Here is a 23147-nt window from a genome sequence, read left to right as displayed (position 1 = left end):
GAAACGGAAACATGGTCATTTCGGTATTTTATCTGAAATATTGGTTATTTTAGATTTTTTTTTTAAAAAAATGGTTATTTAAAAAAAATTCTATTTTTATTTGAATTTTATTGAAAATATAGGTAAAAAATATGGATGTTTTATTTTATCAAATATTCTATATTATTAATATATGGGTAATGCTAACTTGTGCCTCAAGGCATAAGTTAAGAGATAAATAAAGAAACAAATTCTTGGAAATTGTGTATTGAATTTATTAGAAACTTATAATTAATAATTTTATTTATTTTTTCAAAATAAATTTTCTATTTATGGATTTTTTTAACCTGTGTCCTTGTGGCACAAATTAACATTACCCTTAATATATAAATAAAGTCACGTCACACTACAATTTTTTCAATTCAAACAAAATTTAATGCGTAAATATTACATATTATAAATAAAATTTAATATGTATCTGAATAAATATCATACTTTTTATCATATAAATAATTTATATTAAAATCAAACTTATAAAAAAAGACATTGTCAATATTTTCACGCGTAATAAAAAAACGTTTGAACGCTAATTAATATATAAAGTCAAAACATAAATCTTAATTTTTTTTTTCAGTTATCCGATGATTTGTTATTCTTTGTATTTATTATTTTAAAATATTTTATAAATAATTTAAAATAAAATTAAAGTTAAATATAAATATAATTCAGTTTTATGTGAAAGCGGAGTCAGGACGCTAGTACTAATAATTTTAAACTAATGGAGACAAAAAGAATTTTTTTAACCCGTTACAGCGAGTAACCCAGTTGCTAAAGTCGAAAACTTCGATAATAGCATTAGTATTCTATACCATACGTTCCGTCATTTCAAAGGGTCAGCTCAAGTCTTTTGTGAACTTTAGAAACAGCCAGGAAGCCAAGCCAACTGAAAAAATCAAAGGGCCGGCCTTTAAAGACTTTCCCTTTTTCAAATTCCACTCCAACGCGCATTCCATTTCTTCCGCAGTTCTCTTCAATCAATTTTTTAGTAATACTCTTTTCCTTTCTTTGCATACAAACAAACACCATTATTATTGTTTTTTCTTTTCATTTTGTAGAAATATATATACACTATACGCGTTTTCTCTCTGGAATAATCGGATCTAGGGTTTTGTTTCTGTTAGTTCTCCGTTGAAGAAGAAAATCTATAGGAGATGGCGGCGAATCAGCAGAATCTGGAGAAAATGCAACTCCGGCAGAATTACCGGAATCTCTGGCACACCGATCTATTGAGAACTATCCAGGCGGATACTCCATGTAAGCACACTCTCACTCTCACTCTTCTATTTTCGATTTCTGTCTTGTGAGTTTAATTACTCATTTCGTTTCTGAAATTGAATTCTCCGCAGATTGCTGTTTCTCCTTGTGGTGGTATGTGATCTGTAACCTTCTCTTAATGTAGTTGAGCGAATTTTTCATATGTTGCTGTTTTAGATCTGATCGTGAATTCTTCTCATTCTGTGATTGTGTTTTGAATTTTTGTTTTCTGTTTCTACTGTTATAGTTGATGATTCTGGATTTTAGATATTGGATATGCGTTGACTTGCATTGACTATTCATATAGGTTGAGATACTTGTTGCGTTTTGGAATCTCTGTACTCGATTCGATTTGATCGGAGCTATTATTTGTTTAATATGTTTTTTTTTAAAGTATGTAGATGGAGTAGGTTCATCTCCATTTTTCAATTGAAATGTAGAGTTTCATTAGGAAAGTTTTCGGTGTATAAATAAATGTCCATTGAAGAAATTGTGACGTGTATTTTGTGTAATTTGACTTTTATACAATTAAGAACACTAGTAATATAGCTTTCTGTTTAATTTGAGAAATGTAGAGGATCTCTACCCCCATAGATGCGGAAGAAAAGGTGAAAAACATGAATAATGTGGGATAAAGATAGACATTGCTTACTTCTGAATTATGATTAAGTTAAAATTAATGTGAAATTGACAATTAAATAAATTTATGCTTGTGAGATTTCCATGACCGTACAACTTTTTCGGCTTAAAAAGAACTTATAACACAGTGTGATGCTACGTCTAGGTAATTGATGAGCAGGAGTTCTTAAAATTATGTTAGACAATAAGTTTTGTGGTCTGTTGTTATATTGAATGTGACTTCAGAATTAGTTGATGATCTTTTGACTATTTGTAATGTATATCTATGCTGATCACTAGTTGATCAAGCTGAATTATTTATTCATTGAAAGAAAAGAGGGTGATGGGATACTTTGCTCAATGAAGTTGACTGTGCTTCTCTTGAGTTTTTCAAATGGATTTGATTAAAATGTGTCTTCGGTGGACACCTTGAGCTTTTAAGCTTTCTCATGCATGTGGTAGTTAAGGTTATTCGAAAAGCATATTTCTTGAAATTTGATGCTCATTAAGATTTGATTCGAGAGGACTGCGTCAGTGTGCTGTATATTTTGTGCTTTGAGCTAGTTTGCATTTTCAAGTACCTCTTTGTACTTTGTTTAAATATTTCATCTATGACCAGTTTGTATAAACTGTCTCAGCTTTTGACTTATCATTTGGGTCCTTGTCAATTTAATGACCCGATTCTTTAGTAGGTAGTTAGTACTTTTTAGCTCCAATGCACTTTCGGTTATATTGCAATTTTTCTCGGCCTTCAATGAATGCATAATTGTAAATTACTTATTTTCCAAGTAGTAATGTAATATCCCGTTGTCTCATTATAGTGCACCGTGTGTATCATACTTGCTTCGGAAACGAGCCCTTTATGATGATATGTCAAGGTAATTGATACAGTTTTTTCTTTTCCAAACTTTAAAAATGACTTGCACAGTTTTTTGTGTGATACATTTTTGTCTTGTTTTTTCCAGATACACATGTTGTGCTGGTTACATGCCCTGCAGTGGTAGGTGTGGAGAGAGTAAATGTCCTGAATTTTGCCTTTGTACCGAGGTATAGAAACTTTTGCTTGTTTTCCTTCGTTATTTTATATGCCTGATGTTTATACATGCTGTTATGGGTGTTTATCAAGGTAGATTGTTAGGCCCGGGTATTTTATCCTATTTTTGTATGAATATTTTATTTGGGTGATTAATTATATTAGGAGGGGGACAATGTAACGTCCAATTTTGTATGAATTATTTTATTTTGGTGATTAATCTTATCAGGAGGGGGGCAATGTAACAATGGTTGTCATAAAACAATATTAATTTTCATCAACAATAGGAAAAAATTCCTTGTGTTATAGCTCTTAATTCGGCTCCAGCACCCGATTGAGTAACCACATTTCCCTTCTTACTTTTCCAAGCCACTAGATTCCCGCACCAGAATGTGCAATAACCAGAAGTGGATTTCTATCACCCACAAAACCTGCATAATTTCCATCAGTAAACTGCAGAATAAGATATGTTGCTTGTAAGTTTGTTACCCTCAGACAATACACGAGTTGAATCACAACACTGATTGATAAGCTAAACTTGGTGTAGTGTCTACCAAATAAATCAGCTTTCCCATTAGTCTGATATTGGACCTTGTCAACCTTGACATTTTCCTCTTCAATACTCTGATTTTCCTCTACGAGAACACTTTGCATCCAAGTTTACCCGACTCCTACAATAGATCAAACACATACTCTCTTTGAGAAATGAAGATGCCTTGCTTTTAGTTGGCCAAGTCATTTCCCATTATGTACTTAAGTTTTCCACAGGCCTTCATCTCAAACTCAACAAATAGTTTCTATTTGAGTAGTTGTCTCAGTTGGATAATCTCATGTAACAATATTATCATCAATATGAACAAGAAGTGCTGTAGCATTTGCTCATGAGAATACTTGAAGAGTCTGTGATCTCATTGTCTTTGCTTGTATCTCCTAGGCACAATATTGCCTTCTTGAATCTTCCAAACCAAGTTCCGTGAGACTACTTTAGCCCATACAATGTTGTTCTTAGTCAGCACACATTGTTTTCCCCATTAGTGGATCCAAATCCCAAGGGAATATCTCTTAACACCTCCTCTATTATGGTGCTCTAACAATAAGAGCTTGATTAAGAAGAATTAAGAATATATGAAACTCCAAGGACTCGATGTAAAACTTTTATCTTACTAGATTTAATTAGTTGGAAGCTCCCAATCTAGGAGTCTGTGACTTTTATCTTATAAGAATTAAAAATCCCCGAACAGTACGGGAACCTATAAATAAGATTAACCTAGATTTAGTATTTGAAAGAAACTTGTGCGTTTAAATTGGATTTTGAGAAAACTTGAGGATTTCTGAACAAGGTTGTATATAGAAGTAGAAATACATTCTTCAAGATGGAGGATGGAGAATGTAGACCCTAGGGTGACTTTTCACCAGTTTTTATGCCATTGTCAATAATGAAATAAATTACTAGTTTCATGGTCAAACAATGGTGTAAGATTTAAAATAGCCTTTTAGGTGGTGGATAAGTAAGTTGTTGATTTTCATTTATTGAGCCGTAGTTCATTTATATTTAAACTTTATTTTCCATTATAGGCTGTAGACTCATCACATAATTGAAAAGATGAAAACGCACTGAATATAGAGTTGAAGTGAAAGTCTCTATTTGAATATGGTTGTAAAAGAGCATTGGGGCTATTAGTGAAACAATTTTATGGACCACTTTTGGGTCTTTTTGTAGACTTTCTGCACCTTCCGTACGTTGTATTAATACAATTCATTTTTGTTTTTACAAAAACAAGTTTAAATCAATTTCTTTACCATTAAATAAAATAAAGATCACAAAGGATTCCTTTAAGCTAGTTTTTTTAGTTCACTTGAATTTTCTGTTGTTCTCAGATAACATTGTCAACTTTATATTTATGCATTGTTTCAGGTTTTCCTCTGCTTTGGAAATTCAGTGGCCTCAACTCGTTTTCTGTTGCAAGATGAATTTAACATTCAAACTACTCAGTGTGATAACTGCATTATTGTACTCTCTCTCTCTCTCCTCTATTTCTTCCCTTCCTACTCCTATTCCTATCTCTTTATTTCATACCCACACCACATCACATACTGATACACACTGAATTTTTTTAATTATCGATATTCTGCTAAATCACGTGCAATTATTTTGTTTAGGGTTTCATGTTTTGCCTTAACCAAGTTGCATGCATATTCTCTATTGTTGCCATGATTGTGGGAAGTGAAGAAATTTCAGAGGCGTCTCAGTTGCTATCTTGTTTGGCTGAGCTTGTGTACTGCACGTAAGTCTTACTCCCTTTCTCTCTCTCAAATACTGTCATTGATTGTGCATTTTATAGTGAAAGGTTTTGTACTAAATATGTTTCTTTTTATTTGTAGGGTGTGTGCGTGCATGCAGGTAAGTATGTCACTTATTGCCCGCAGTTGGTTAATCAGTATGTTGTTTAAATGATCATGACTAATACAACACATTTTATTTGCAGACTCAGCACAAGGTTGAAATGGACAAACGCGACGGAAAATTTGGACCTCATCCCGTAATGGCAGTGCCCCCTGCTCAGCAGATGTCACGCATTGATCAGCAAGTTCCTCCTTCGGTTGGGTATGCACCACAACCAGCATATGGACAGTCTTATGGTTATCCACCTGCCCCACCACAACCTGCTCAGGGCTATCCTGCTACTGGTTACCCCCCAACTGCCTATCCTCCACCTGCTAATGCTTATCCTCCACAAGGATACCCCCCTTCTGGTTATTCTAGGTGATAAATAAATTTTTGAACGCCTTGTGTTGGTTTAGGCACCTATTGATTGTTTCGGTAACCCCCCTACCTGTGTTTTCTCCAAGTTCGTGCATTCACAGCTATAGGCGTGATGAAAACGCACAGGATAGATTGATTATTTTACATTTACAATACCTATTGGTCTGTATTCTTATACTTCGACTTCATTTTGTATATTGGTGTTTATATCATCTTGTTTGGTTGTTATGTTCGATATGGTGTAATGTTTATACCATTAAAAAAAAGCTCCAAACCAAAATAAAATGAATAATGTGTTGTTCCGATTATTTAAAAGAGAAATGATATCTATACACCAATGTTTGTACACCTACACCGTTTATAGTACCATTTCAATTTTTTATTGTTAATTTCTCTCTTCTATTATAAATAAATAAAACATGTTTATATATATATATATATATATATATATATATATATATATATATATAATATTTATTTAAAATATTATAAAAAAAATTATTTTTATTTTTTAAATTAAAAAAATATGAATATAAAAATATATGATTGACCAACTTTATAGCTTTATTAATCCATATTTTATATTTTATTAACCAACTTTATTTTACTAATAAAAAATATTTTTAATATCTGAAAGTTTATTAACCAATTTCATTACTTCATTAACCAATGTTTTACATTTTATTAACCAACTTTATTTTATTATTAAAAATTTACTGTTCACGAATGGTTATTGTTCCCGAATAAAGTATTGAAGTTGGTTAATAACTTACATATCTTTAGTTAATATTATAATGAAGTTGGTTAATGACTCAATTTTATATTTGTACTATAAAGTAAATTTATAATTTCTTTTTAAAAAAATAATATATTTTTTTATTTTAAAAAAAATATTATTTTGTAAATAATATATTTTTATTTTAAAAAAAAAAACACTGTTCACCGTATAAATACCGTGAACAGTGTATGGTGTAAGTATTGGTGTCAAATTTTGGTGTATGAATAGCATTGCTGTATTTAAAAACCCGTGATTCAATGTGTGATATTGTCCACTTCGCAATTAACAGTATAGTGAGAAATGGGGTATGTATTTAATCATCAGATTGAATAGTTAAACACATGTTCTGTTGTGCACTTTTGTCATTGATGACGATGCAATAGGGCGGTAACAGGGGATACATCCTCATTTCGATCTCAGCCTTCGAATCCATATACATCTCCTTTTCAGATTCCTAGAAGATTCTGTCCAGGGATCCTCGGATCCTCATGTTTTCTGCTGAGTTTCAAAAATAAACCATAAGAAATTAGTTTTTTTTATGATAAATCGATTGTGATAATATTTAATATATGTTTATGAGAGTTATCACCATAAAATTTTCAAACTATTTTTTTTAAAATCATCATTTAGCTTTTTCTTTTACCAAGCATATATGTCTTTTAGTTGCACATTCGTAGTTTGCACATATCTTATAATTTTTTTTAAAGATAAATTACATGAATGAAATGACAAATAAATTTATATAAAAATTTAAAATTATATATTAATTAAGGATATTATTGTATTTTATGCGGGTAGAAGATTTTGTAGGACAGAGATATGTTTTTCGTTGAAGTACCTTCAAAAGAATTTTGTTTTTCATTTCGCAAATTCTCTATCTTTAAAGTTTCAAATAGGATAATCTCTTGTGAAGAATAGTTGACATCCCTATTTCTATTTCTACGAAGTAAAATTCTCTATCTTTAAAGTCTCGAATAGGATAATTTCTGCGAAGAATTTCACCAACAAATATGTAAGTTGACATCCCTAAATAAACCGCATATTTTTTGGACTGAAAAATTCTTATAGCTTTTCATAACAAATAATATGTGAAATATAAGTAAAACAACCAAAATTTGGTGTCATCTCCCAACATAAAAACCTTTGCTAGGAAATGCACGTAACCACATGCCTGCATATTCTTGTATCTGGGTAACTTAACTAAAAAGTTAGAATCAAATGATAATAAAAACTAAAACTGCAATAATTGAACTGGAACCTGAGATATTTATAGTACTCTCTTCGTTTTAAAACGTAGGTCATTTTAGCAACTAAAATTTAATTTAAAATGATTGTCATTCTCAATTTTCAATATAGCAATGGTTACAACTTTTTCAATTGAATCAACTATTTTTAATACTTTAATAAAGTTAATTTAATAAAAGTGTAATATCTTACGACAACATTATTATATTCCTTAATTTGTGTGAAAAAACCCTTAAACTATAGTCATATTAAAACAAAGGGAGTATAATGATTCACTACATCCACCGTGTTGTAAATCCAACTTAAATATTCCAATTTGAATATAAAGTTCGGTAGCTTTATGTAGCAGTTCAAAATAAAAACTCATCGATGTTTGACTTTATTATAGTTCTTTAATTCTTCATCTCCTAATTAACTTTATTATACCTAAAAAAAAAGAATACGACCTCGTAATGTGTGTTGTACGCTCGTGGAATTGATTAAAAGAGTCGTCATCAAACTTTATTTATTCTCAAAGAAGGGAAAAAAATATCGATAAATTTTTTAAAAGAACGACAATGATATAGTCGTTGCAACTAAATTGTGTTTGAGAGTCGATTATGCAAGAGATATGTATTAGCATCCCTCACGTCTGTTGTATTCAACGAGAACTGTTTAGTTAGATGTGCGCATTAGTGTTAGCTTAGAAATGTTAGGATTCCTCGAGTTGTTAAAGGGAAAATGATAGAACCAAAAGAGTCACAATTTTTTTTATTAATGTGTCTGACAAGATTACGAGTCTTTCTTCTACGTATCTCTGAGTGTGATGAAGAATACAAGGCCAATAATTATAGATAGAAAATATTTATTTGTTGGGTGATTTTAGCGAAAGCTATTTTGTCACAATCGACGGAAAAACATTGCTTGCTACCCAAAACAAGTGGATAAGAGAACGTTTGCATCTGGTCGAATGGATAGACATATCAAAATTTATGGGAAAATGTTGCTAACTTACTTACACATATAAGTGGACGAAAAGCGTTGTCTTGCATCGTCTTAAGACAAAATGCCTTTCGTTTGTGAAAATAGTTTGAAGTTTGATCGCGCAGCGACACGAAAAAAGTTTGACTGTTTGATTTTTTTTTAAATTGAAAGTAGAGTATTTGTGACTTGCAAGCTTTTACAATTTGATCTAATACTCGGGACTATAACTGGACTTTACATCCATGTGGTTTTTTTCTTCCATTATTTGAAAATGATCAAAGTTGTTTAAATTAGTTATTTTTGGATTATCTTGAGAAAGAAACTTGGCGTTGGATCAAACTTTTGATTTGCGTTACGAATATGAAATGGTTGATGGTTTAGAAAATGATTTTGAAATGGTTTGAAATTGAAATCAATTGAAATTGTGGTGAAATTGAATTTATGCTTGAGCGCAATTATTTACATATGCGATGGTATGAACACAAATCACCTAATTCATCGACTTAACACAAATGAAATCGATTAAACGATTAATCAAATATTTTCCTTAGCAATTAAAAAACAACTAATTAAATAGAATCTAATCAACTAATCAAATAAAAATCTAATCAATTAATTAACTACTAATTTAAATTAATAAAAAAAATTAAAATAAATAAATAAAACAAGTAGGGTGCATATTAGTATAGGGTGTAAACTTTACAACTCTTGAAGCTCAAAACAAAACAGACCCAATTCATAAATAAAAATAAAAAGAACATAAAAAAAGGCTCCAAAGGAGTGTGCCACCAACAACCAGGAGTGTGGGCTAAGTAAAATCTTAAAGCCCAACCTAATTCTCAATTCTCAGAACTAAATTAGAAAATTTTACTTCATACCCCTACGTTTAGTCTCATACCCCAACAATTTTTTAAAAATACCAATTTTACCTTTAACTGGTTTTAACCAATTTACCATTTCATTTTTACCATTCAGTTGATACTTACGAAAATTACACATTCCACCCTCATACCGGAACTCCTAGAAAAAGACTTCAAGTATGTATTTTTTCCAAACCGGAAGACTAAACGAAAGACATCCGGAACACACCAATTAGTAAACCGGAAGACTTCAACAAAGAGTTCCGGTTCTTTAATAAAAAAGAAACGTTCCGGAACACTTATTGAAAGAGTTCCGGTAAACAAAGTGACACATACCAGAACTCTTTGAAGAAGTCTTCCGGTATTGTTTTTATGTATTCCGGAACTCTTCTTTGAAGACTTCCGGTTTGCAATTTTTTTGATTTTTTTTATTGTGCATGAATGGAAAATCTTCCCCAAATATGTGTAGATACTTCTAATGCGTTTATAACGACTGAAAGATTTGGTACACGAGAAGAGGCGATAAGATGGATTAAAGAGGTTGGAATCGATAATAAAGTAACTGTTATTATCACTCGTTCAGATACTGAAACAGGCAAGAGAGGGAGAAGTAACAAATTAATATTTGGTTGGGATAAAGGTGAGAAACATAAGAATACTGATATTGGAACCCAAAGTGCGTCCAAGAAAAGTGAATGCCCATTTAAAATCAGGTCGACTCCGACGAAAGATGGGTTTGATTGGAAGATTGATGTAAAATGTGGGTTACATAATCATGGTTTACCTGATAGATTAGAAGGTCATTCCTTTATTGGTAGGTTGACCACAGATGAGAAGCAACATGTCGCTGATTTGACAAAGAGACATGTACCACCTAGACACATATTGCTTTCCTTGCAAGACCGAGATCCTGAGAATGTCACTCGGATCACGCAAGTATACAAGCATAAGAGTGTGATACAAAAAGAGATAAGAGGTCCTAGAAGTGAGATACAACATTTGTTTAAGCTTATTGAGGATGCAGGCTATGTGTATTGGAGTAGAAAAAAGGATGACTCAGAAGTTGTGAGAGATATATTTTGGGCCCATCTTGATTCAGTTAAGTTGTTGAATATTTTTCCTATCGTGTTAGTTATGGATAGCACCTACAAGACAAACAAATATAGACAACCTTTGTTTGAAATTGTTGGCATGACATCAACCGAGTTGACTTTTGTTGTTGCATTTGCGTATATGGAGTCTGAGCAGACAGAGAATTTTTGCTGGGTATTGGAGAAACTAAAAGAATTGTTTGTGAAGAAAGATTTGTGTCCACAAGTGATTTTGACAGATAGAGATCTTGCTTTGATGAAAGCAATTGAAATTGTGTTTCCCAGGTCGATTAATTTTCTATGTAGATTTCACATTAACAAAAACGTTGGTGCAAAATGAAAACAACATGTGGTGAATGACCTGCAAAAGACGATAGACACATTATGGATGGAAGTTGTTTGGGCTAGTGATGAGGTTGAGTATGGTCAACGGTTGCATCAACTTGAGCAAGCATGTGTTGATTATAGTGGATTTATTAATTATGTGAAAGACACATGGTTGACTCCACATAGACATATATTTGTTGGAGCATGGATTAATCGAGTGCTACATTTGGATAACACAACGACTAATCAGTACATGTTATAATTTTTTCTATGTTATTTTTATATGTGATATTTTTTCTATGTATTTTTTATGTGTTATTTTCAATATTTTTAGGGTTAAATCTACTCATTGGAAGTTAAAGCAGATGTTAGAAAACAGTATATGTGACATGGTCAAATATTGGGAAGCTATGAATAACAACTTAAGGTTACAACTGGGAAACATTAGAGCTTCTTTTCAAAAGAGTTTTTACGAAGTTGAGCACACGCACATAAGTCCATTTTATGGTTATTTGCGTGGTTCTGTGTCTCAAGCTGCTTTGAGACGTATTGCTGAAGAGTTATTGAGAGTTGATTATGAAATTCTAGTTATCAGACTTTAGATGTCACACGGGTTGTTATGACATCCAATTCTGCACAGACAAGAATTATGCATAACTTAAAAGTAAGTGCAGTAAATAACACAAGTAATTGTTTACCCAGTTCAGTCCAACATGACCTACATCTGGGGGCTACCAAGCCAGGGAGGAAATCCACTATCAGTAGTATTAATTCAAAGCTAAACTCACCCGTTTACAACTTGTCACTTAATCCCTACCCAATGCAATTTCAATCTTACACTAAGATCAGAGTTCCTACTCACTCCCCCTCAATCACCTCAGTGATTACTACCTTTAATCAATATTAAAGACAACTTTGAAGTCACACTTCAAACAACTCTTGATTGTGCTTTACAGCTTTAATCAAGATACACAGCACTCACGCTTAAAAGCTTTGAGCGACACAACACTTACAACTCAATGAACACCCTATGCCAAAGCAATCATCTACGTGATAATGGCTTGGCTTACAAGATATGTCTAATACAAGACTCACAAAAATACAGCAGTGAAGTATGATGGACACACTAAATCTTCACGCCTCAAAAATCCCCAAAACTGAATGAAGGAACGACTTCCTTTTATATTGCAGTACCTGGGCTTTTGCACTTGTATTCTCCTGAATTTAAGGTCACGCGAGTTCCCGTAAATTCAACATCTAGGTTACTAACAAATAGGCTATTTGTTAGGTTCATTAAATGTAGCTTGGTTGTTGATTTCCTGGATTTTCTCTAAGCTGTTGAATCCCTGAAGAATAGCCTGAGAAAAAGCTGAAACAGAAAATAGAACAACCTACAATATAACATATGCTGTCAGGAATGAATGTCACGACATTCAGCTTGACATCAAGAATCATATGCTAAGTCTGTTTTTCCAGAAAACAGACTGTACAATTTTGCTGACCTGTACATGACCAAAATGACCATTCTACAGTAATAGCTTACATTAATAAATGTCAAAGTATCCAATTTTACATTTACACATTTGGCCTTAAGTTAGTTCTGTTATCCTCTTGAAGAACAAACTAAGAAACATACTGAAGTGTAGCAGAACACCACTCTGTCTATTATTCAGTATATACTGTCCATGATGAATGTCATCACATCCAGTTTGACATTCATACAGTAGGCCTTATGCCAGGTCTGGTATTTCCTTGATAACCAGACTGCAAATGAATACTGAGCTCTAACAGAACACCAACTGTTCTATTCCTCAGTATCTGCTGACAGGGATGAATGTCACAACATCCAGTTTGACATTCAATAAATCCTGTATTAGCTAATCCTGCAGTAACTACTCAAGTGTGTCATGACATCAGTCAAGACATCAGAGTACAGTTAGATATTCTAACCTACAATGCAGTCACACATACACACCATGTCATGACATCAGTCAAGACATTAGAATCCAGCTAGTGTTTTACCATATAATGCAGCCAATTAAACACCTACAAACTCCCCCTTTGGCAAATTTTTGGCTAAAACACTTCGATCCCCATAACAGAGTTCATAACAGCGGAATCACACATCTAGCAGGAAATAAACCTAGCTAATACACTCAGAGCGGCAGCACACTCACACACATGGAAGTTGAGTAAAACTTCACATAACAGCACACATACAGAAGTTAAATAAAAACTTCTAATTGCAGCACACATCAGCTGCAGGGGAGGGAAGTTAAATAAAAACTCCACACACAAAACAGCATACAAACAGAAGTTAAGTAAAAACTTCATCACACATCAGCTGCAGGGGAAGGAAGTTAAATAAAAACTCCACACACAAAACAACATACAAACAGAAGTTAAGTAAAAACTTCATCACACATCAGCTGCAGGAGGAAAAGTAGAGTCTGTCATGGATATCTGTTTAAGAAACACGAAACTTTGTTGTCCTGGGGAATCACCTGTTACTCCCCCTTTTTGTCAAAAATGTTGCCAAAGCAACACTTTAAATTACAAGCCAACACCATAAACAGAAAAAAATGACAGAATTACAGACAATGATTTATTCCTCAGCCTCATCATCAGCCTCCTCTTCAGACCTGGCCTCCTCCTCATCCTCAGAACTTTGCCCAGCAGCTTCATCCGTATCCTCAGCAGACGTCTCCAATTGAAAGATCAGGTTTTCCAATGCATGCTTCCTAGCCTCCAGTTCTTTGCAAGTCTCTCTGAGCACTGCAATGACATCAATTTTATCTGGTTGGTGGCCAGCTTTGGATGCTTCTTCCGATGTCATGACAATGTCAGGAACATGCTTGCCCTGGAACAATTTGTAGCTGAAGGCCAATGGACTCTCTCTCCTTTTCACAAAGTCATTGTCTGTCAGGATGTGTGGGAATTGATTCAGCACAATACCACATATGAGAGATGGAAAGGCTATAGGTCCCTTCACACTGAAACTCCCAGCATGTTTCATGGTCTGATCAAAGATGTAGGTGCCATAGTCCACCTTTGCCTTGGTTCCAATAGCATAGATGAACTTTCCCAACATCACAGACACAGTTGACTTGTGATTTGTGGGTACCCAGTTGGCTGCTCCAACTTTGTGTAACATGGCATACTTCACACTGAGTTGGCTGGCCACCAGCTTCCCTTTGAGAGGCCATTTCTGGACTTGCTTTGCTGTGATGACTTGACATATTCTGTTGTCAGTCACTTCAAGCTCTGGTTGCACTTCATCTGCTCTTCCCAAGTACAGATTGATTACTGAGGGGGAAAAGGTCACACACTTGCCACGCACATAGACCTTTCTAAATTCTCTGGACTTCCCATCAGCACACTCCTCAGACAGATTGACAATGAACTCCTTCACCAAGGTCTCATAGCACTTGGGGAGTTGAGTCACAGTTCTCATCAGCCCTGCCTCTTTAATGAGGTCCACAATTTCCTTGCACTCCAAGGCGTTCTGAGCCAGTTCCCTCTCCAAGGCCAGCCTCTTGTGGTAGACATACTTCCACCTGTTCACACTAGAGGCAAAGTGGAAGGACACATTGTCTATAGGTACCTCTGGAACACTAGCAAGCAACTTGCTAGAGGTTGGCTTCTTCCTGGACATGGATGTTGTGACATCACAGGGAACATCCGAGTCGGACTCCACCACAACAGCCTTGGTCTTCAGTTACTTGGGCACCTCTTTGCTCCAAGATTTTGCAGGTCCATGCCCTTTTCTTTTGCGTGCACTCTCTGTCACAGCTTGCTTGGGAGAGGTTGTCTCATCAACCTCCTTGGTTGGGGACTTCTGCACCACAGTCTTTTTCTCCCTCCTAGTCCTAACCCTCTTGGCTATGCTAGGGACAACTGAAGCCAAAAGTTCATTATCAGAGAACTCTTCCAAGTTAACCGTTTCAGCTCTAGGGTTGTTATTAACACCTTGAGTGACATTGACCTTCTCACCTCTCACTTTGCCTGAGGGTTTGTCAATCTTTGACCCCTCATGAGCCTCAGGTTGCTCAACATTGTCAGAGACATTCTTTCTTAACACTACAACGTTATCTTGACATGCAACAATATCAGGTATGATAGTGTTCAAGGGAATAGAAACCCCAGGAACATTCCGATTACCAGATAGTATCTGAGTGACAATAGTTGCAATGGAGTTATGCACATACCTCGAGCCTTCCCTTGTTTGTTCATCAAGAGCGATTTCTGATGAAAATCCGGAGACAGTTTCCTTAGGTCTTCTTGCATGGGACGAAGTTGCAGCGTCAGCAACAGGATCCTCCCGGGTAGGGTTGCAAGACTCAGTGCTGAGGGAATCAGACATGGTCGTGTAGGTGGTTGAGTCAGATTTGTGCGACATGATTAACGTCTCGGAGGAGAGTTGAATCGTTTCTTTGGAAGAAGATTTGCACAAATGAGAGTTGAAGCGACGGAATGTGAAACGCTTGACGCAAGAGTGAGGTCTATTAGTTTTTGACCACTCAGAGCACACAATTTGTTGTTTAATAATTTGACTTACTAAACAGTAGCTAACTAACTTCAGTAGTAGCTATAAATTATCAGACGTACACATTCCCTCTTTGCCCTTACTATTGTCAAACTGAGTAACATACAATGTCATGACATTCTGGGTGACATTGCACTCAGTCTGCGTCAGGTTCCTCCATACTATGGTTGACCACCTGCTACCAGACGCTAGGTATTTAGTTTCTGCAGATGACAATAATACACACATCTGTTTATCCCTTGCTGTCATATCATTTGTATGATGACCAATAGGTGCCAAAGACTCATAACTTTCAATCAGACATTTTCCACAGTCTGTCCTTTTATCTGAGGACAGATATGGGCCTTCTCTCATAGTTCCCTTGGAAATGTTCTTCTTCATTCCTTTTACATGAAGTTGATCAAGTCTTCCATGTCCCAGCTTCCCTTCCTGATCTCCCTTGGCTAAGGGGCACTTGGGGAAGTAGAGTGAGTCTTTAGATTTCCATAGATAGCAGTTATCTTTGGATCTGTCTCCTCTCATCACTTCCTGATTGCAACCATTCAACACCACACATCCTCCCTTAGTAAATTCCACCTTGCATCCTTGGTCACATAGCTGGCTTATGCTTATGAGGTTTACAGTCAGTCCTTTTACTAACAATACATCACTCAGTTTTGGAGCTTCAGGACGGTCCAGCTTACCAACACCCTTGACTTCTCCTTTAGTTCCATCACAAAATGTCACAAACTTGGTGGTAGGAGGTTGTAGATTCACCACTAGGTTGCTCATCCCAGTCATATGCCTTGAGCAGCCACTATCAAGGTACCAGTCTTGTTTGATAGGTGCCCTTGGAGATGTGTGAGCAAGGTTAGCAACACATTGTTGGTTCTCAGGAGAGGGATGAAGCTTAGATGCATGCTGCTTAGGATTGACCTGAGGTGTCTGCTTAGTCGCCCATGTTTGTTTCTTAATGGGGACATTATGCTTAGACACCTTCTTCTTAGGCCTACCTTGCGAGGTCTGGTTTGGGTAACCATGCAGCCTATAGCAGAAGGGTTTTATGTGACCGAATCTACCATAGTAATGACATCTCCATCTCTGAAATTTCTTCTTCTGATGTTTGCTCATTCTGGTTCTCTGATGTTGAGACATTGGATGTGACTTCCGCTTGAATTTCTGAACTCCAGCCTTAGACTTTTTGAGTTCAGGTGAAGAGTTCTTAGTGAGACCTAAACCAGATATGGTTCCTGACTTCTGTCCCACTTTTAGAATCTCTTCCAAGGTGTCAGATCCTTTACTCAACATTCTGATGGATTTGGTCATTTGATTCAGCTTGGAGGTCAACAGGGTTATCTCACCATTTAGACCTTCTATGACTTTCAGCTGCTCCTGTTTCTCAGATTCTAGCTCTTTGATGAGTCTCTTCTGCTTTTCTCATTGGATACATACTTCTGCACTTTTAACACATAGTTCTTTATATGAGGTAGCAAGTTCATCCAAGTTGAGCTCATCTCCGCTTGAGTCATCCTCTGAACCACAGACACTTGTCAGAGCTGTGACATGTTTAGCCGATTCTCCTTCAGATTCACTCTCCGTGTCTTCCTCTGACCAGGTGGCAGATAGCCCTTTCCTTTGCATCTTGAGAAAGGTAGGGCATTCAACCTGAATATGACCATATCCTTCACATCCATGGCACTGGATTCCCTTGCCTTGTTTGAACTTTTCTTCAGAAGTTGATCTTTTCCTTATGTCAGACGGGATGTTCTTGACATTGGGTCTACCCTGTTGGTCAACCTTCTTTATGAACTTGTTGAACTGTCTTCCAAGCAAGGCTATGGCTTCAGATATGCTTCCATTTCCTCCACTGTTTCCTTCTTCTGACTTCTCTTCAGTGCTAGATACAAATGCTATGCTTTTGTTCTTCCTGTCAGCATCCTCACATAAGCCCATTTCAAAGGTTTGGAGGGAACCAATGAGCTCATCTACCTTCATCTTGCTGATATCTTGAGCCTCTTCTATGGCTGTGACCTTCATAGCAAATCTCTTAGGCAAGGACCTGAGAATCTTTCTTACAAGTTTCTCTTCAGCCATTTTCTCACCTAGTCCACCAGAGGTGTTTGCAATTTCAAGAATATTCATGTGAAAGTCATGAATAGTCTCATCCTCTTTCATCCTTAGATTTTCAAACTTGGTGGTCAACATCTGAAGTTTGGACATCTTCACCTTGGAAGTACCTTCATGAGTTACCTTGAGGGTATCCCAAACTTCCTTAGCTAGTTCACAGTGGTGCACCAGCCTGAAGATGTTCTTACTGATTCCATTGAATAATGCATTCAATGCCTTGGAATTTCCAAGAGCTAATGCCTCTTGCTCCTTGTCCCAATCTTCTTCAGGAATCTGCACACTGACTCCATCTTCACCTGTCTTTGTTGGATGTTCCCATCCTTTGTTGACAGCTCTCCAGACTTTGCTATCTAGAGACCTTAAGAAGGCTATCATACGAGGCTTCCAGTCATCATAGTTAGAGCCATCCAACATGGGTGGTCTATTTGAGTGTCCTATATCCTTGTCCATGGTACTAGAAAGTAACTTCCCTAGATCTCACCCAGATATTAACAGGCAGGGTGCCTGCTCTGATGCCAATTGAAATTCTAGTTATCAGACTTTAGATGTCACACGGGTTGTTATGACATCCAATTCTGCACAGACAAGAATTATGCAGAATTTAAAAGTAAGTGCAGTAAATAACACAAGTAATTGTTTACCCAGTTCAGTCCAACATGACCTACATCTGGGGGCTACCAAGCCAGGGAGGAAATCCACTATCAGTAGTATTAATTCAAAGCTAAACTCACCCGTTTACAACTTGTCACTTAATCCCTACCCAATGCAATTTCAATCTTACACTAAGATCAGAGTTCCTACTCACTCCCCCTCAATCACCTCAGTGATTACTACCTTTAATCAATATTAAAGACAACTTTGAAGTCACACTTCAAACAACTCTTGATTGTGCTTTACAGCTTTAATCAAGATACACAGCACTCACGCTTAAAAGCTTTGAGCGACACAACACTTACAACTCAATGAACACCCTATGCCAAAGCAATCATCTACGTGATAATGGCTTGGCTTACAAGATATGTCTAATACAAGACTCACAAAAATACAGCAGTGAAGTATGATGGACACACTAAATCTTCACGCCTCAAAAATCCCCAAAACTGAATGAAGGAACGACTTCCTTTTATATTGCAGTACCTGGGCTTTTGCACTTGTATTCTCCTGAATTTAAGGTCACGCGAGTTCCCGTAAATTCAACATCTAGGTTACTAACAAATAGGCTATTTGTTAGGTTCATTAAATGTAGCTTGGTTGTTGATTTCCTGGATTTTCTCTAAGCTGTTGAATCCCTGAAGAATAGCCTGAGAAAAAGCTGAAACAGAAAACAGAACAACCTACAATATAGCATATGCTGTCAGGAATGAATGTCACGACATTCAGCTTGACATCAAGGATCATATGCTAAGTCTGTTTTTCCAGAAAACAGACTGTACAATTTTGCTGACCTGTACATGACCAAAATGACCATTCTACAGTAACAGCTTACATTAATAAATGTCAAAGTATCCAATTTGACATTTACACATTTGGCCTTAAGTTAGTTCTGTTATCCTCTTGAAGAACAAACTAAGAAACATACTGAAGTGTAGCAGAACACCACTCTGTCTATTATTCAGTATATACTGTCCATGATGAATGTCATCACATCCAGTTTGACATTCATACAGTAGGCCTTATGCCAGGTCTGGTATTTCCTTGATAACCAGACTGCAAATGAATACTGAGCTCTAACAGAACACCAACTGTTCTATTCCTCAGTATCTGCTGACAGGGATGAATGTCACAACATCCAGTTTGACATTCAATAAATCCTGTATTAGCTAATCCTGCAGTAACTACTCAAGTGTGTCATGACATCAGTCAAGACATCAGAGTACAGTTAGATATTCTAACCTACAATGCAGTCACACATACACACCATGTCATGACATCAGTCAAGACATTAGAATCCAGCTAGTGTTTTACCATATAATGCAGCCAATTAAACACCTACAGATTATATTGGAACTAACAGGCAAATATGTGGTTGTACTCTTAGAACATCTTATGGGTTACCTTGTGCTTGTGAGTTAGGAAGATACACACTAGGTGGTTGTGAGTTTGGTTCACATCCACCTGAAAAATGATTGACTCTACCAGATATGGGTTAGTTGATAGAGAATCACTATAATGTTGTACTTGTCTGTTTAGGCAATCCGTGCATGACTTTCTTTCCTATGAAAAGTTCACATTCCCCAAATGTCTCCATTTATTGCATTGGTTTTGTTAACCAAAATCATTGGGTTCAGGTACGTATTTGATTTCATATGACTTAATATTTTAATTATTTCACTTTATTAAATATATGTTTTAACTGTTGTCATTAGGTTAACATGAAAGAGGGGTTTTCGTTGCCACCGATCATATTAGATTGGAAGAAGTTTCGTTCTCATACAGCAACGTCTTGGATGTTAGGATTTGCAGGACGTCTACAACATTGGCAATTACTTACGCCTATATTAGCATGAATATGTACTCAAAACATGAATATGTAATCAAAACATGAATATTATATTATGTCTATTATATTCAGTTCTAAAACTTAATACATAAATCAATGTGAACGAGAAATATGCAAAGCTTCAAATAAATCAACAAACTATGGATCTTCCTCTTCGGCATTAACCTGTCTCAGATAACGATGAATCAATGTAGATACACGAGCCCAATTAGGATCAGATGGTCCTGTGTCATAAACAAGAACTGGTACCTTTCTTGGATCATCACGATGGGGAGGGACCAAACGTGGATGCGAAACATAATAATACCACTCCAGATAACCATCTTCTATATCAGATGGAGTGGTGGCCAGGGTAGTTGGACGGATCACAACGATAACTCTCTGATGGTAACCAATCCAATCAACATCAATATCAGCCGCCATCATACAATCAAGAGGTGAGGATGGAACATACTGCTTGTACCCGAACTGACGTAAACATCTGTCAGGCAAGTATGGAACAACTGTGTCACCCCACTTCAAACACCCCCTGTAAAGATATAACTCATCAAAATGACACCATGCTCTATGATCCTCAAATGGACGCCATATGACTCCGGCAGGTGTCAGCTCGTCCAAAATAGGTCGTAAATCATCAACCTTCAGGACTCCTTGCCTATAGGACCATCTCATCACTCGAGGGAAGACCATAATTATCAGCTGGTTTCCAATTCTCTCCTCTTTTTCCAACAGTTGGAAAGTACTCGTGAATCCAGCACTGTTACAAAATAAAAACATAATAAACAAAATAAATTAAGTTAACATACTTTATAAAATGAATCCAACACTTAATAAACAAAATTAAATTATATACTTGTAGGCGAGTATGATATCCACCGAGCTGTTTGCAACTGAACATGGACGCATCTCCAAGGTATCTATATAGGGTAACCAGTGAAGTTGCTCCCCAACTATATCCCAAACATCTATCTAAGTCCGTAAACAGTAGGAGGTATCATGTCTCGATAAGTGTAAAGGTCTTGTCGGCAAAAATGGTGGAACCCACCAACATCAACAAATATGCTCTGGTCGTATCTAGAAGCAGCTCTACGTTGTACGAATAAATCATATAACCACTCCAATGTATAATACGAACCCCTGCAGCTACGAACATGTGATTGTGCCTCACCATGTGACACTCCTAAGTAGTCAACAACAAGTTCAACAACAACCTCTTCCGTGACATCCTGAGGACTCTAGAAGACACCCCTGATGGGCAAGTGAAACAGACATGAGACGTCATCCAAAGTAATGCTCATTTCACCAAACGGTATGTGAAATGAAGATGTCTCTAGATGCCATCTTTCCACAAATGCAGATACCAGATTTGTGTCTATCTTGTTCAGACTAGTTCTCTTAAGTGAAGATAAACCAGATCTAGATACCCAACTCTTCACCTGTTATGGAAGATCTAGTGGAACCCTCTATGTCAGCTTTAGCCTGTGTCCAACAACCTTTAACTCTTTCTTCGGACCTCTTTCCTAAAAACAATTAAAACACAATATAAAATATTCAAATATTATTCATTTTCAAATATATCCCGTTTATTTACCTCACAAAACCATAAATGGCGAGCAACATAATGCTCGTACTTCACCAAAAGAGACGTATCGTACGACCCTCCTGAATATCTAGTCGGCTCTGTTGCAGATGAAGATGCGCACCGGCCTAAACTGCGGTCTGAAATCCTACCATCTACACCTCGTCTTCGAACCACTACAAAAAAATATTATAACAAAATAATTAAAAATAAAAAAAATAAAAAAAAATAAACAAAAAAAAACGCACCGGAACACTTCTTAAAAGAGTTCCGGTGTGGAAAAAAATAAGGCTGACTACCGGAACACTTCTTAAAAGAGTTCCGGTTTAGTTCATTCAAACCAAAAGTCTTTAAGAAAGAGTTCTGGTACATACACTTACAAATCGGAAGACTTTCTTAAAGACTTTTGGTTCAATGCCCCGAAAATATAGCGAACCGTAAGTCTTCGAAGAAGTGTTCCGGTATACATTTTGTGAACCGGAAGACTTACTCTCAGTGTTCCGGTATACAATGCCAAAAAATTCTCTTCCGGAAGTCTTCAAGCGTAAATGAAAAAAAAACAATTTCTGAAAAATATACCCTATTTATATGAGGGTATTTTGGTCAAAAAAAATTATTTGTAGGGGTATGGGTACAATTGTAGGGGTACGAGGTAAAGTTTTCCTAAATTAAAGGAATAATAATAAAGAAAAAAATCATGAATGAGAGAGGGGAAGCCGCCCACTTTGCTAATGAAAAAACTTGACTTTTCAAAACCAACACCAAGCCAATGTCAAGAGGCCACATAGACTTTTTTTATTTGAAATGAAAATAAATTTAAAATAACAAAGAGAGGTAAATAATCATAAATGTGTTCAGAAGAAATACACTTCTTCTTCTTCATTTCATGCTCATCTTTCAAACACAAACCATAAAAAATGAAACTTTATTCTTCTCTTAAATGAAAATACAGTAAACACAACATATGCACACTAACACAATGATGTTGAAAAGAAAAGGAATAATGGAAGAGAAAACGCGAAAGCTACTACCGGAGATGAGGAGGAAGGTGCATCGGCGACGATTTCATGTGTTTCCATCGGTGATGTGGTGCATTTCCGACGGGTTTCACGGGGTTATTTGGTTGCTTTTGTGTCGTCGGAGATTGGAGCAGTGAACTCAGATGTGGATTCGACGACAGTGGTTCTACGACTCTCACCTTCCTCTTTGTTTTTGTTGTATTATTGTGTGAGTTATTGAATGGTGATGGAAATTGGCTTTGGAAATGGAGTTATGCTTGAGAAAGAGGAAGAGGTTTGTGTGGATGTTAAATGAAGGTTTGTTATGGAGTGTTTGTGTTGTTACGAAGAAGATATATGTGATTTTTGTAGGTGGTGAAATAGTGAATGAAAATATGGAGTATTTATGAAAGATGTAAGGTAGTGTGTTGGGGGAGTTTTTACTA

At 36.0% G+C, this 23147-nt stretch overlaps 1 protein-coding gene across 2 annotated transcripts; it reads left to right on the top strand.

Moving 5' to 3' along the window:
• The first annotated feature begins 811 nt into the window (after nucleotides 1-811).
• On the top strand, nucleotides 812-5941 carry LOC127108470 (uncharacterized). Of its 2 annotated transcripts, none has more exons than XM_051045941.1 (9): nucleotides 812-1024; nucleotides 1161-1293; nucleotides 1386-1407; nucleotides 2733-2789; nucleotides 2877-2958; nucleotides 4860-4955; nucleotides 5105-5229; nucleotides 5327-5345; nucleotides 5431-5941. In XM_051045941.1, exons 2-9 carry the CDS (start codon nucleotides 1191-1193, stop codon nucleotides 5710-5712), a joined length of 786 nt encoding a protein of 261 aa, XP_050901898.1. In that variant the 5' UTR covers nucleotides 812-1024; nucleotides 1161-1190; the 3' UTR covers nucleotides 5713-5941. The 2 variants fall into 2 exon arrangements, with proteins under 2 accessions (XP_050901898.1, XP_050901899.1); XM_051045942.1 differs by having other exon boundaries at nucleotides 843-1024; nucleotides 1144-1293.
• Nucleotides 5942-23147: the final 17206 nt, after the last annotated feature.

Source organism: Lathyrus oleraceus, chromosome 7, assembly GCF_024323335.1.
Source record: "Lathyrus oleraceus cultivar Zhongwan6 chromosome 7, CAAS_Psat_ZW6_1.0, whole genome shotgun sequence".
Lineage (NCBI taxonomy): Eukaryota > Viridiplantae > Streptophyta > Magnoliopsida > Fabales > Fabaceae > Lathyrus > Lathyrus oleraceus.
This window is presented reverse-complemented; position numbering and strand designations above follow the sequence as displayed.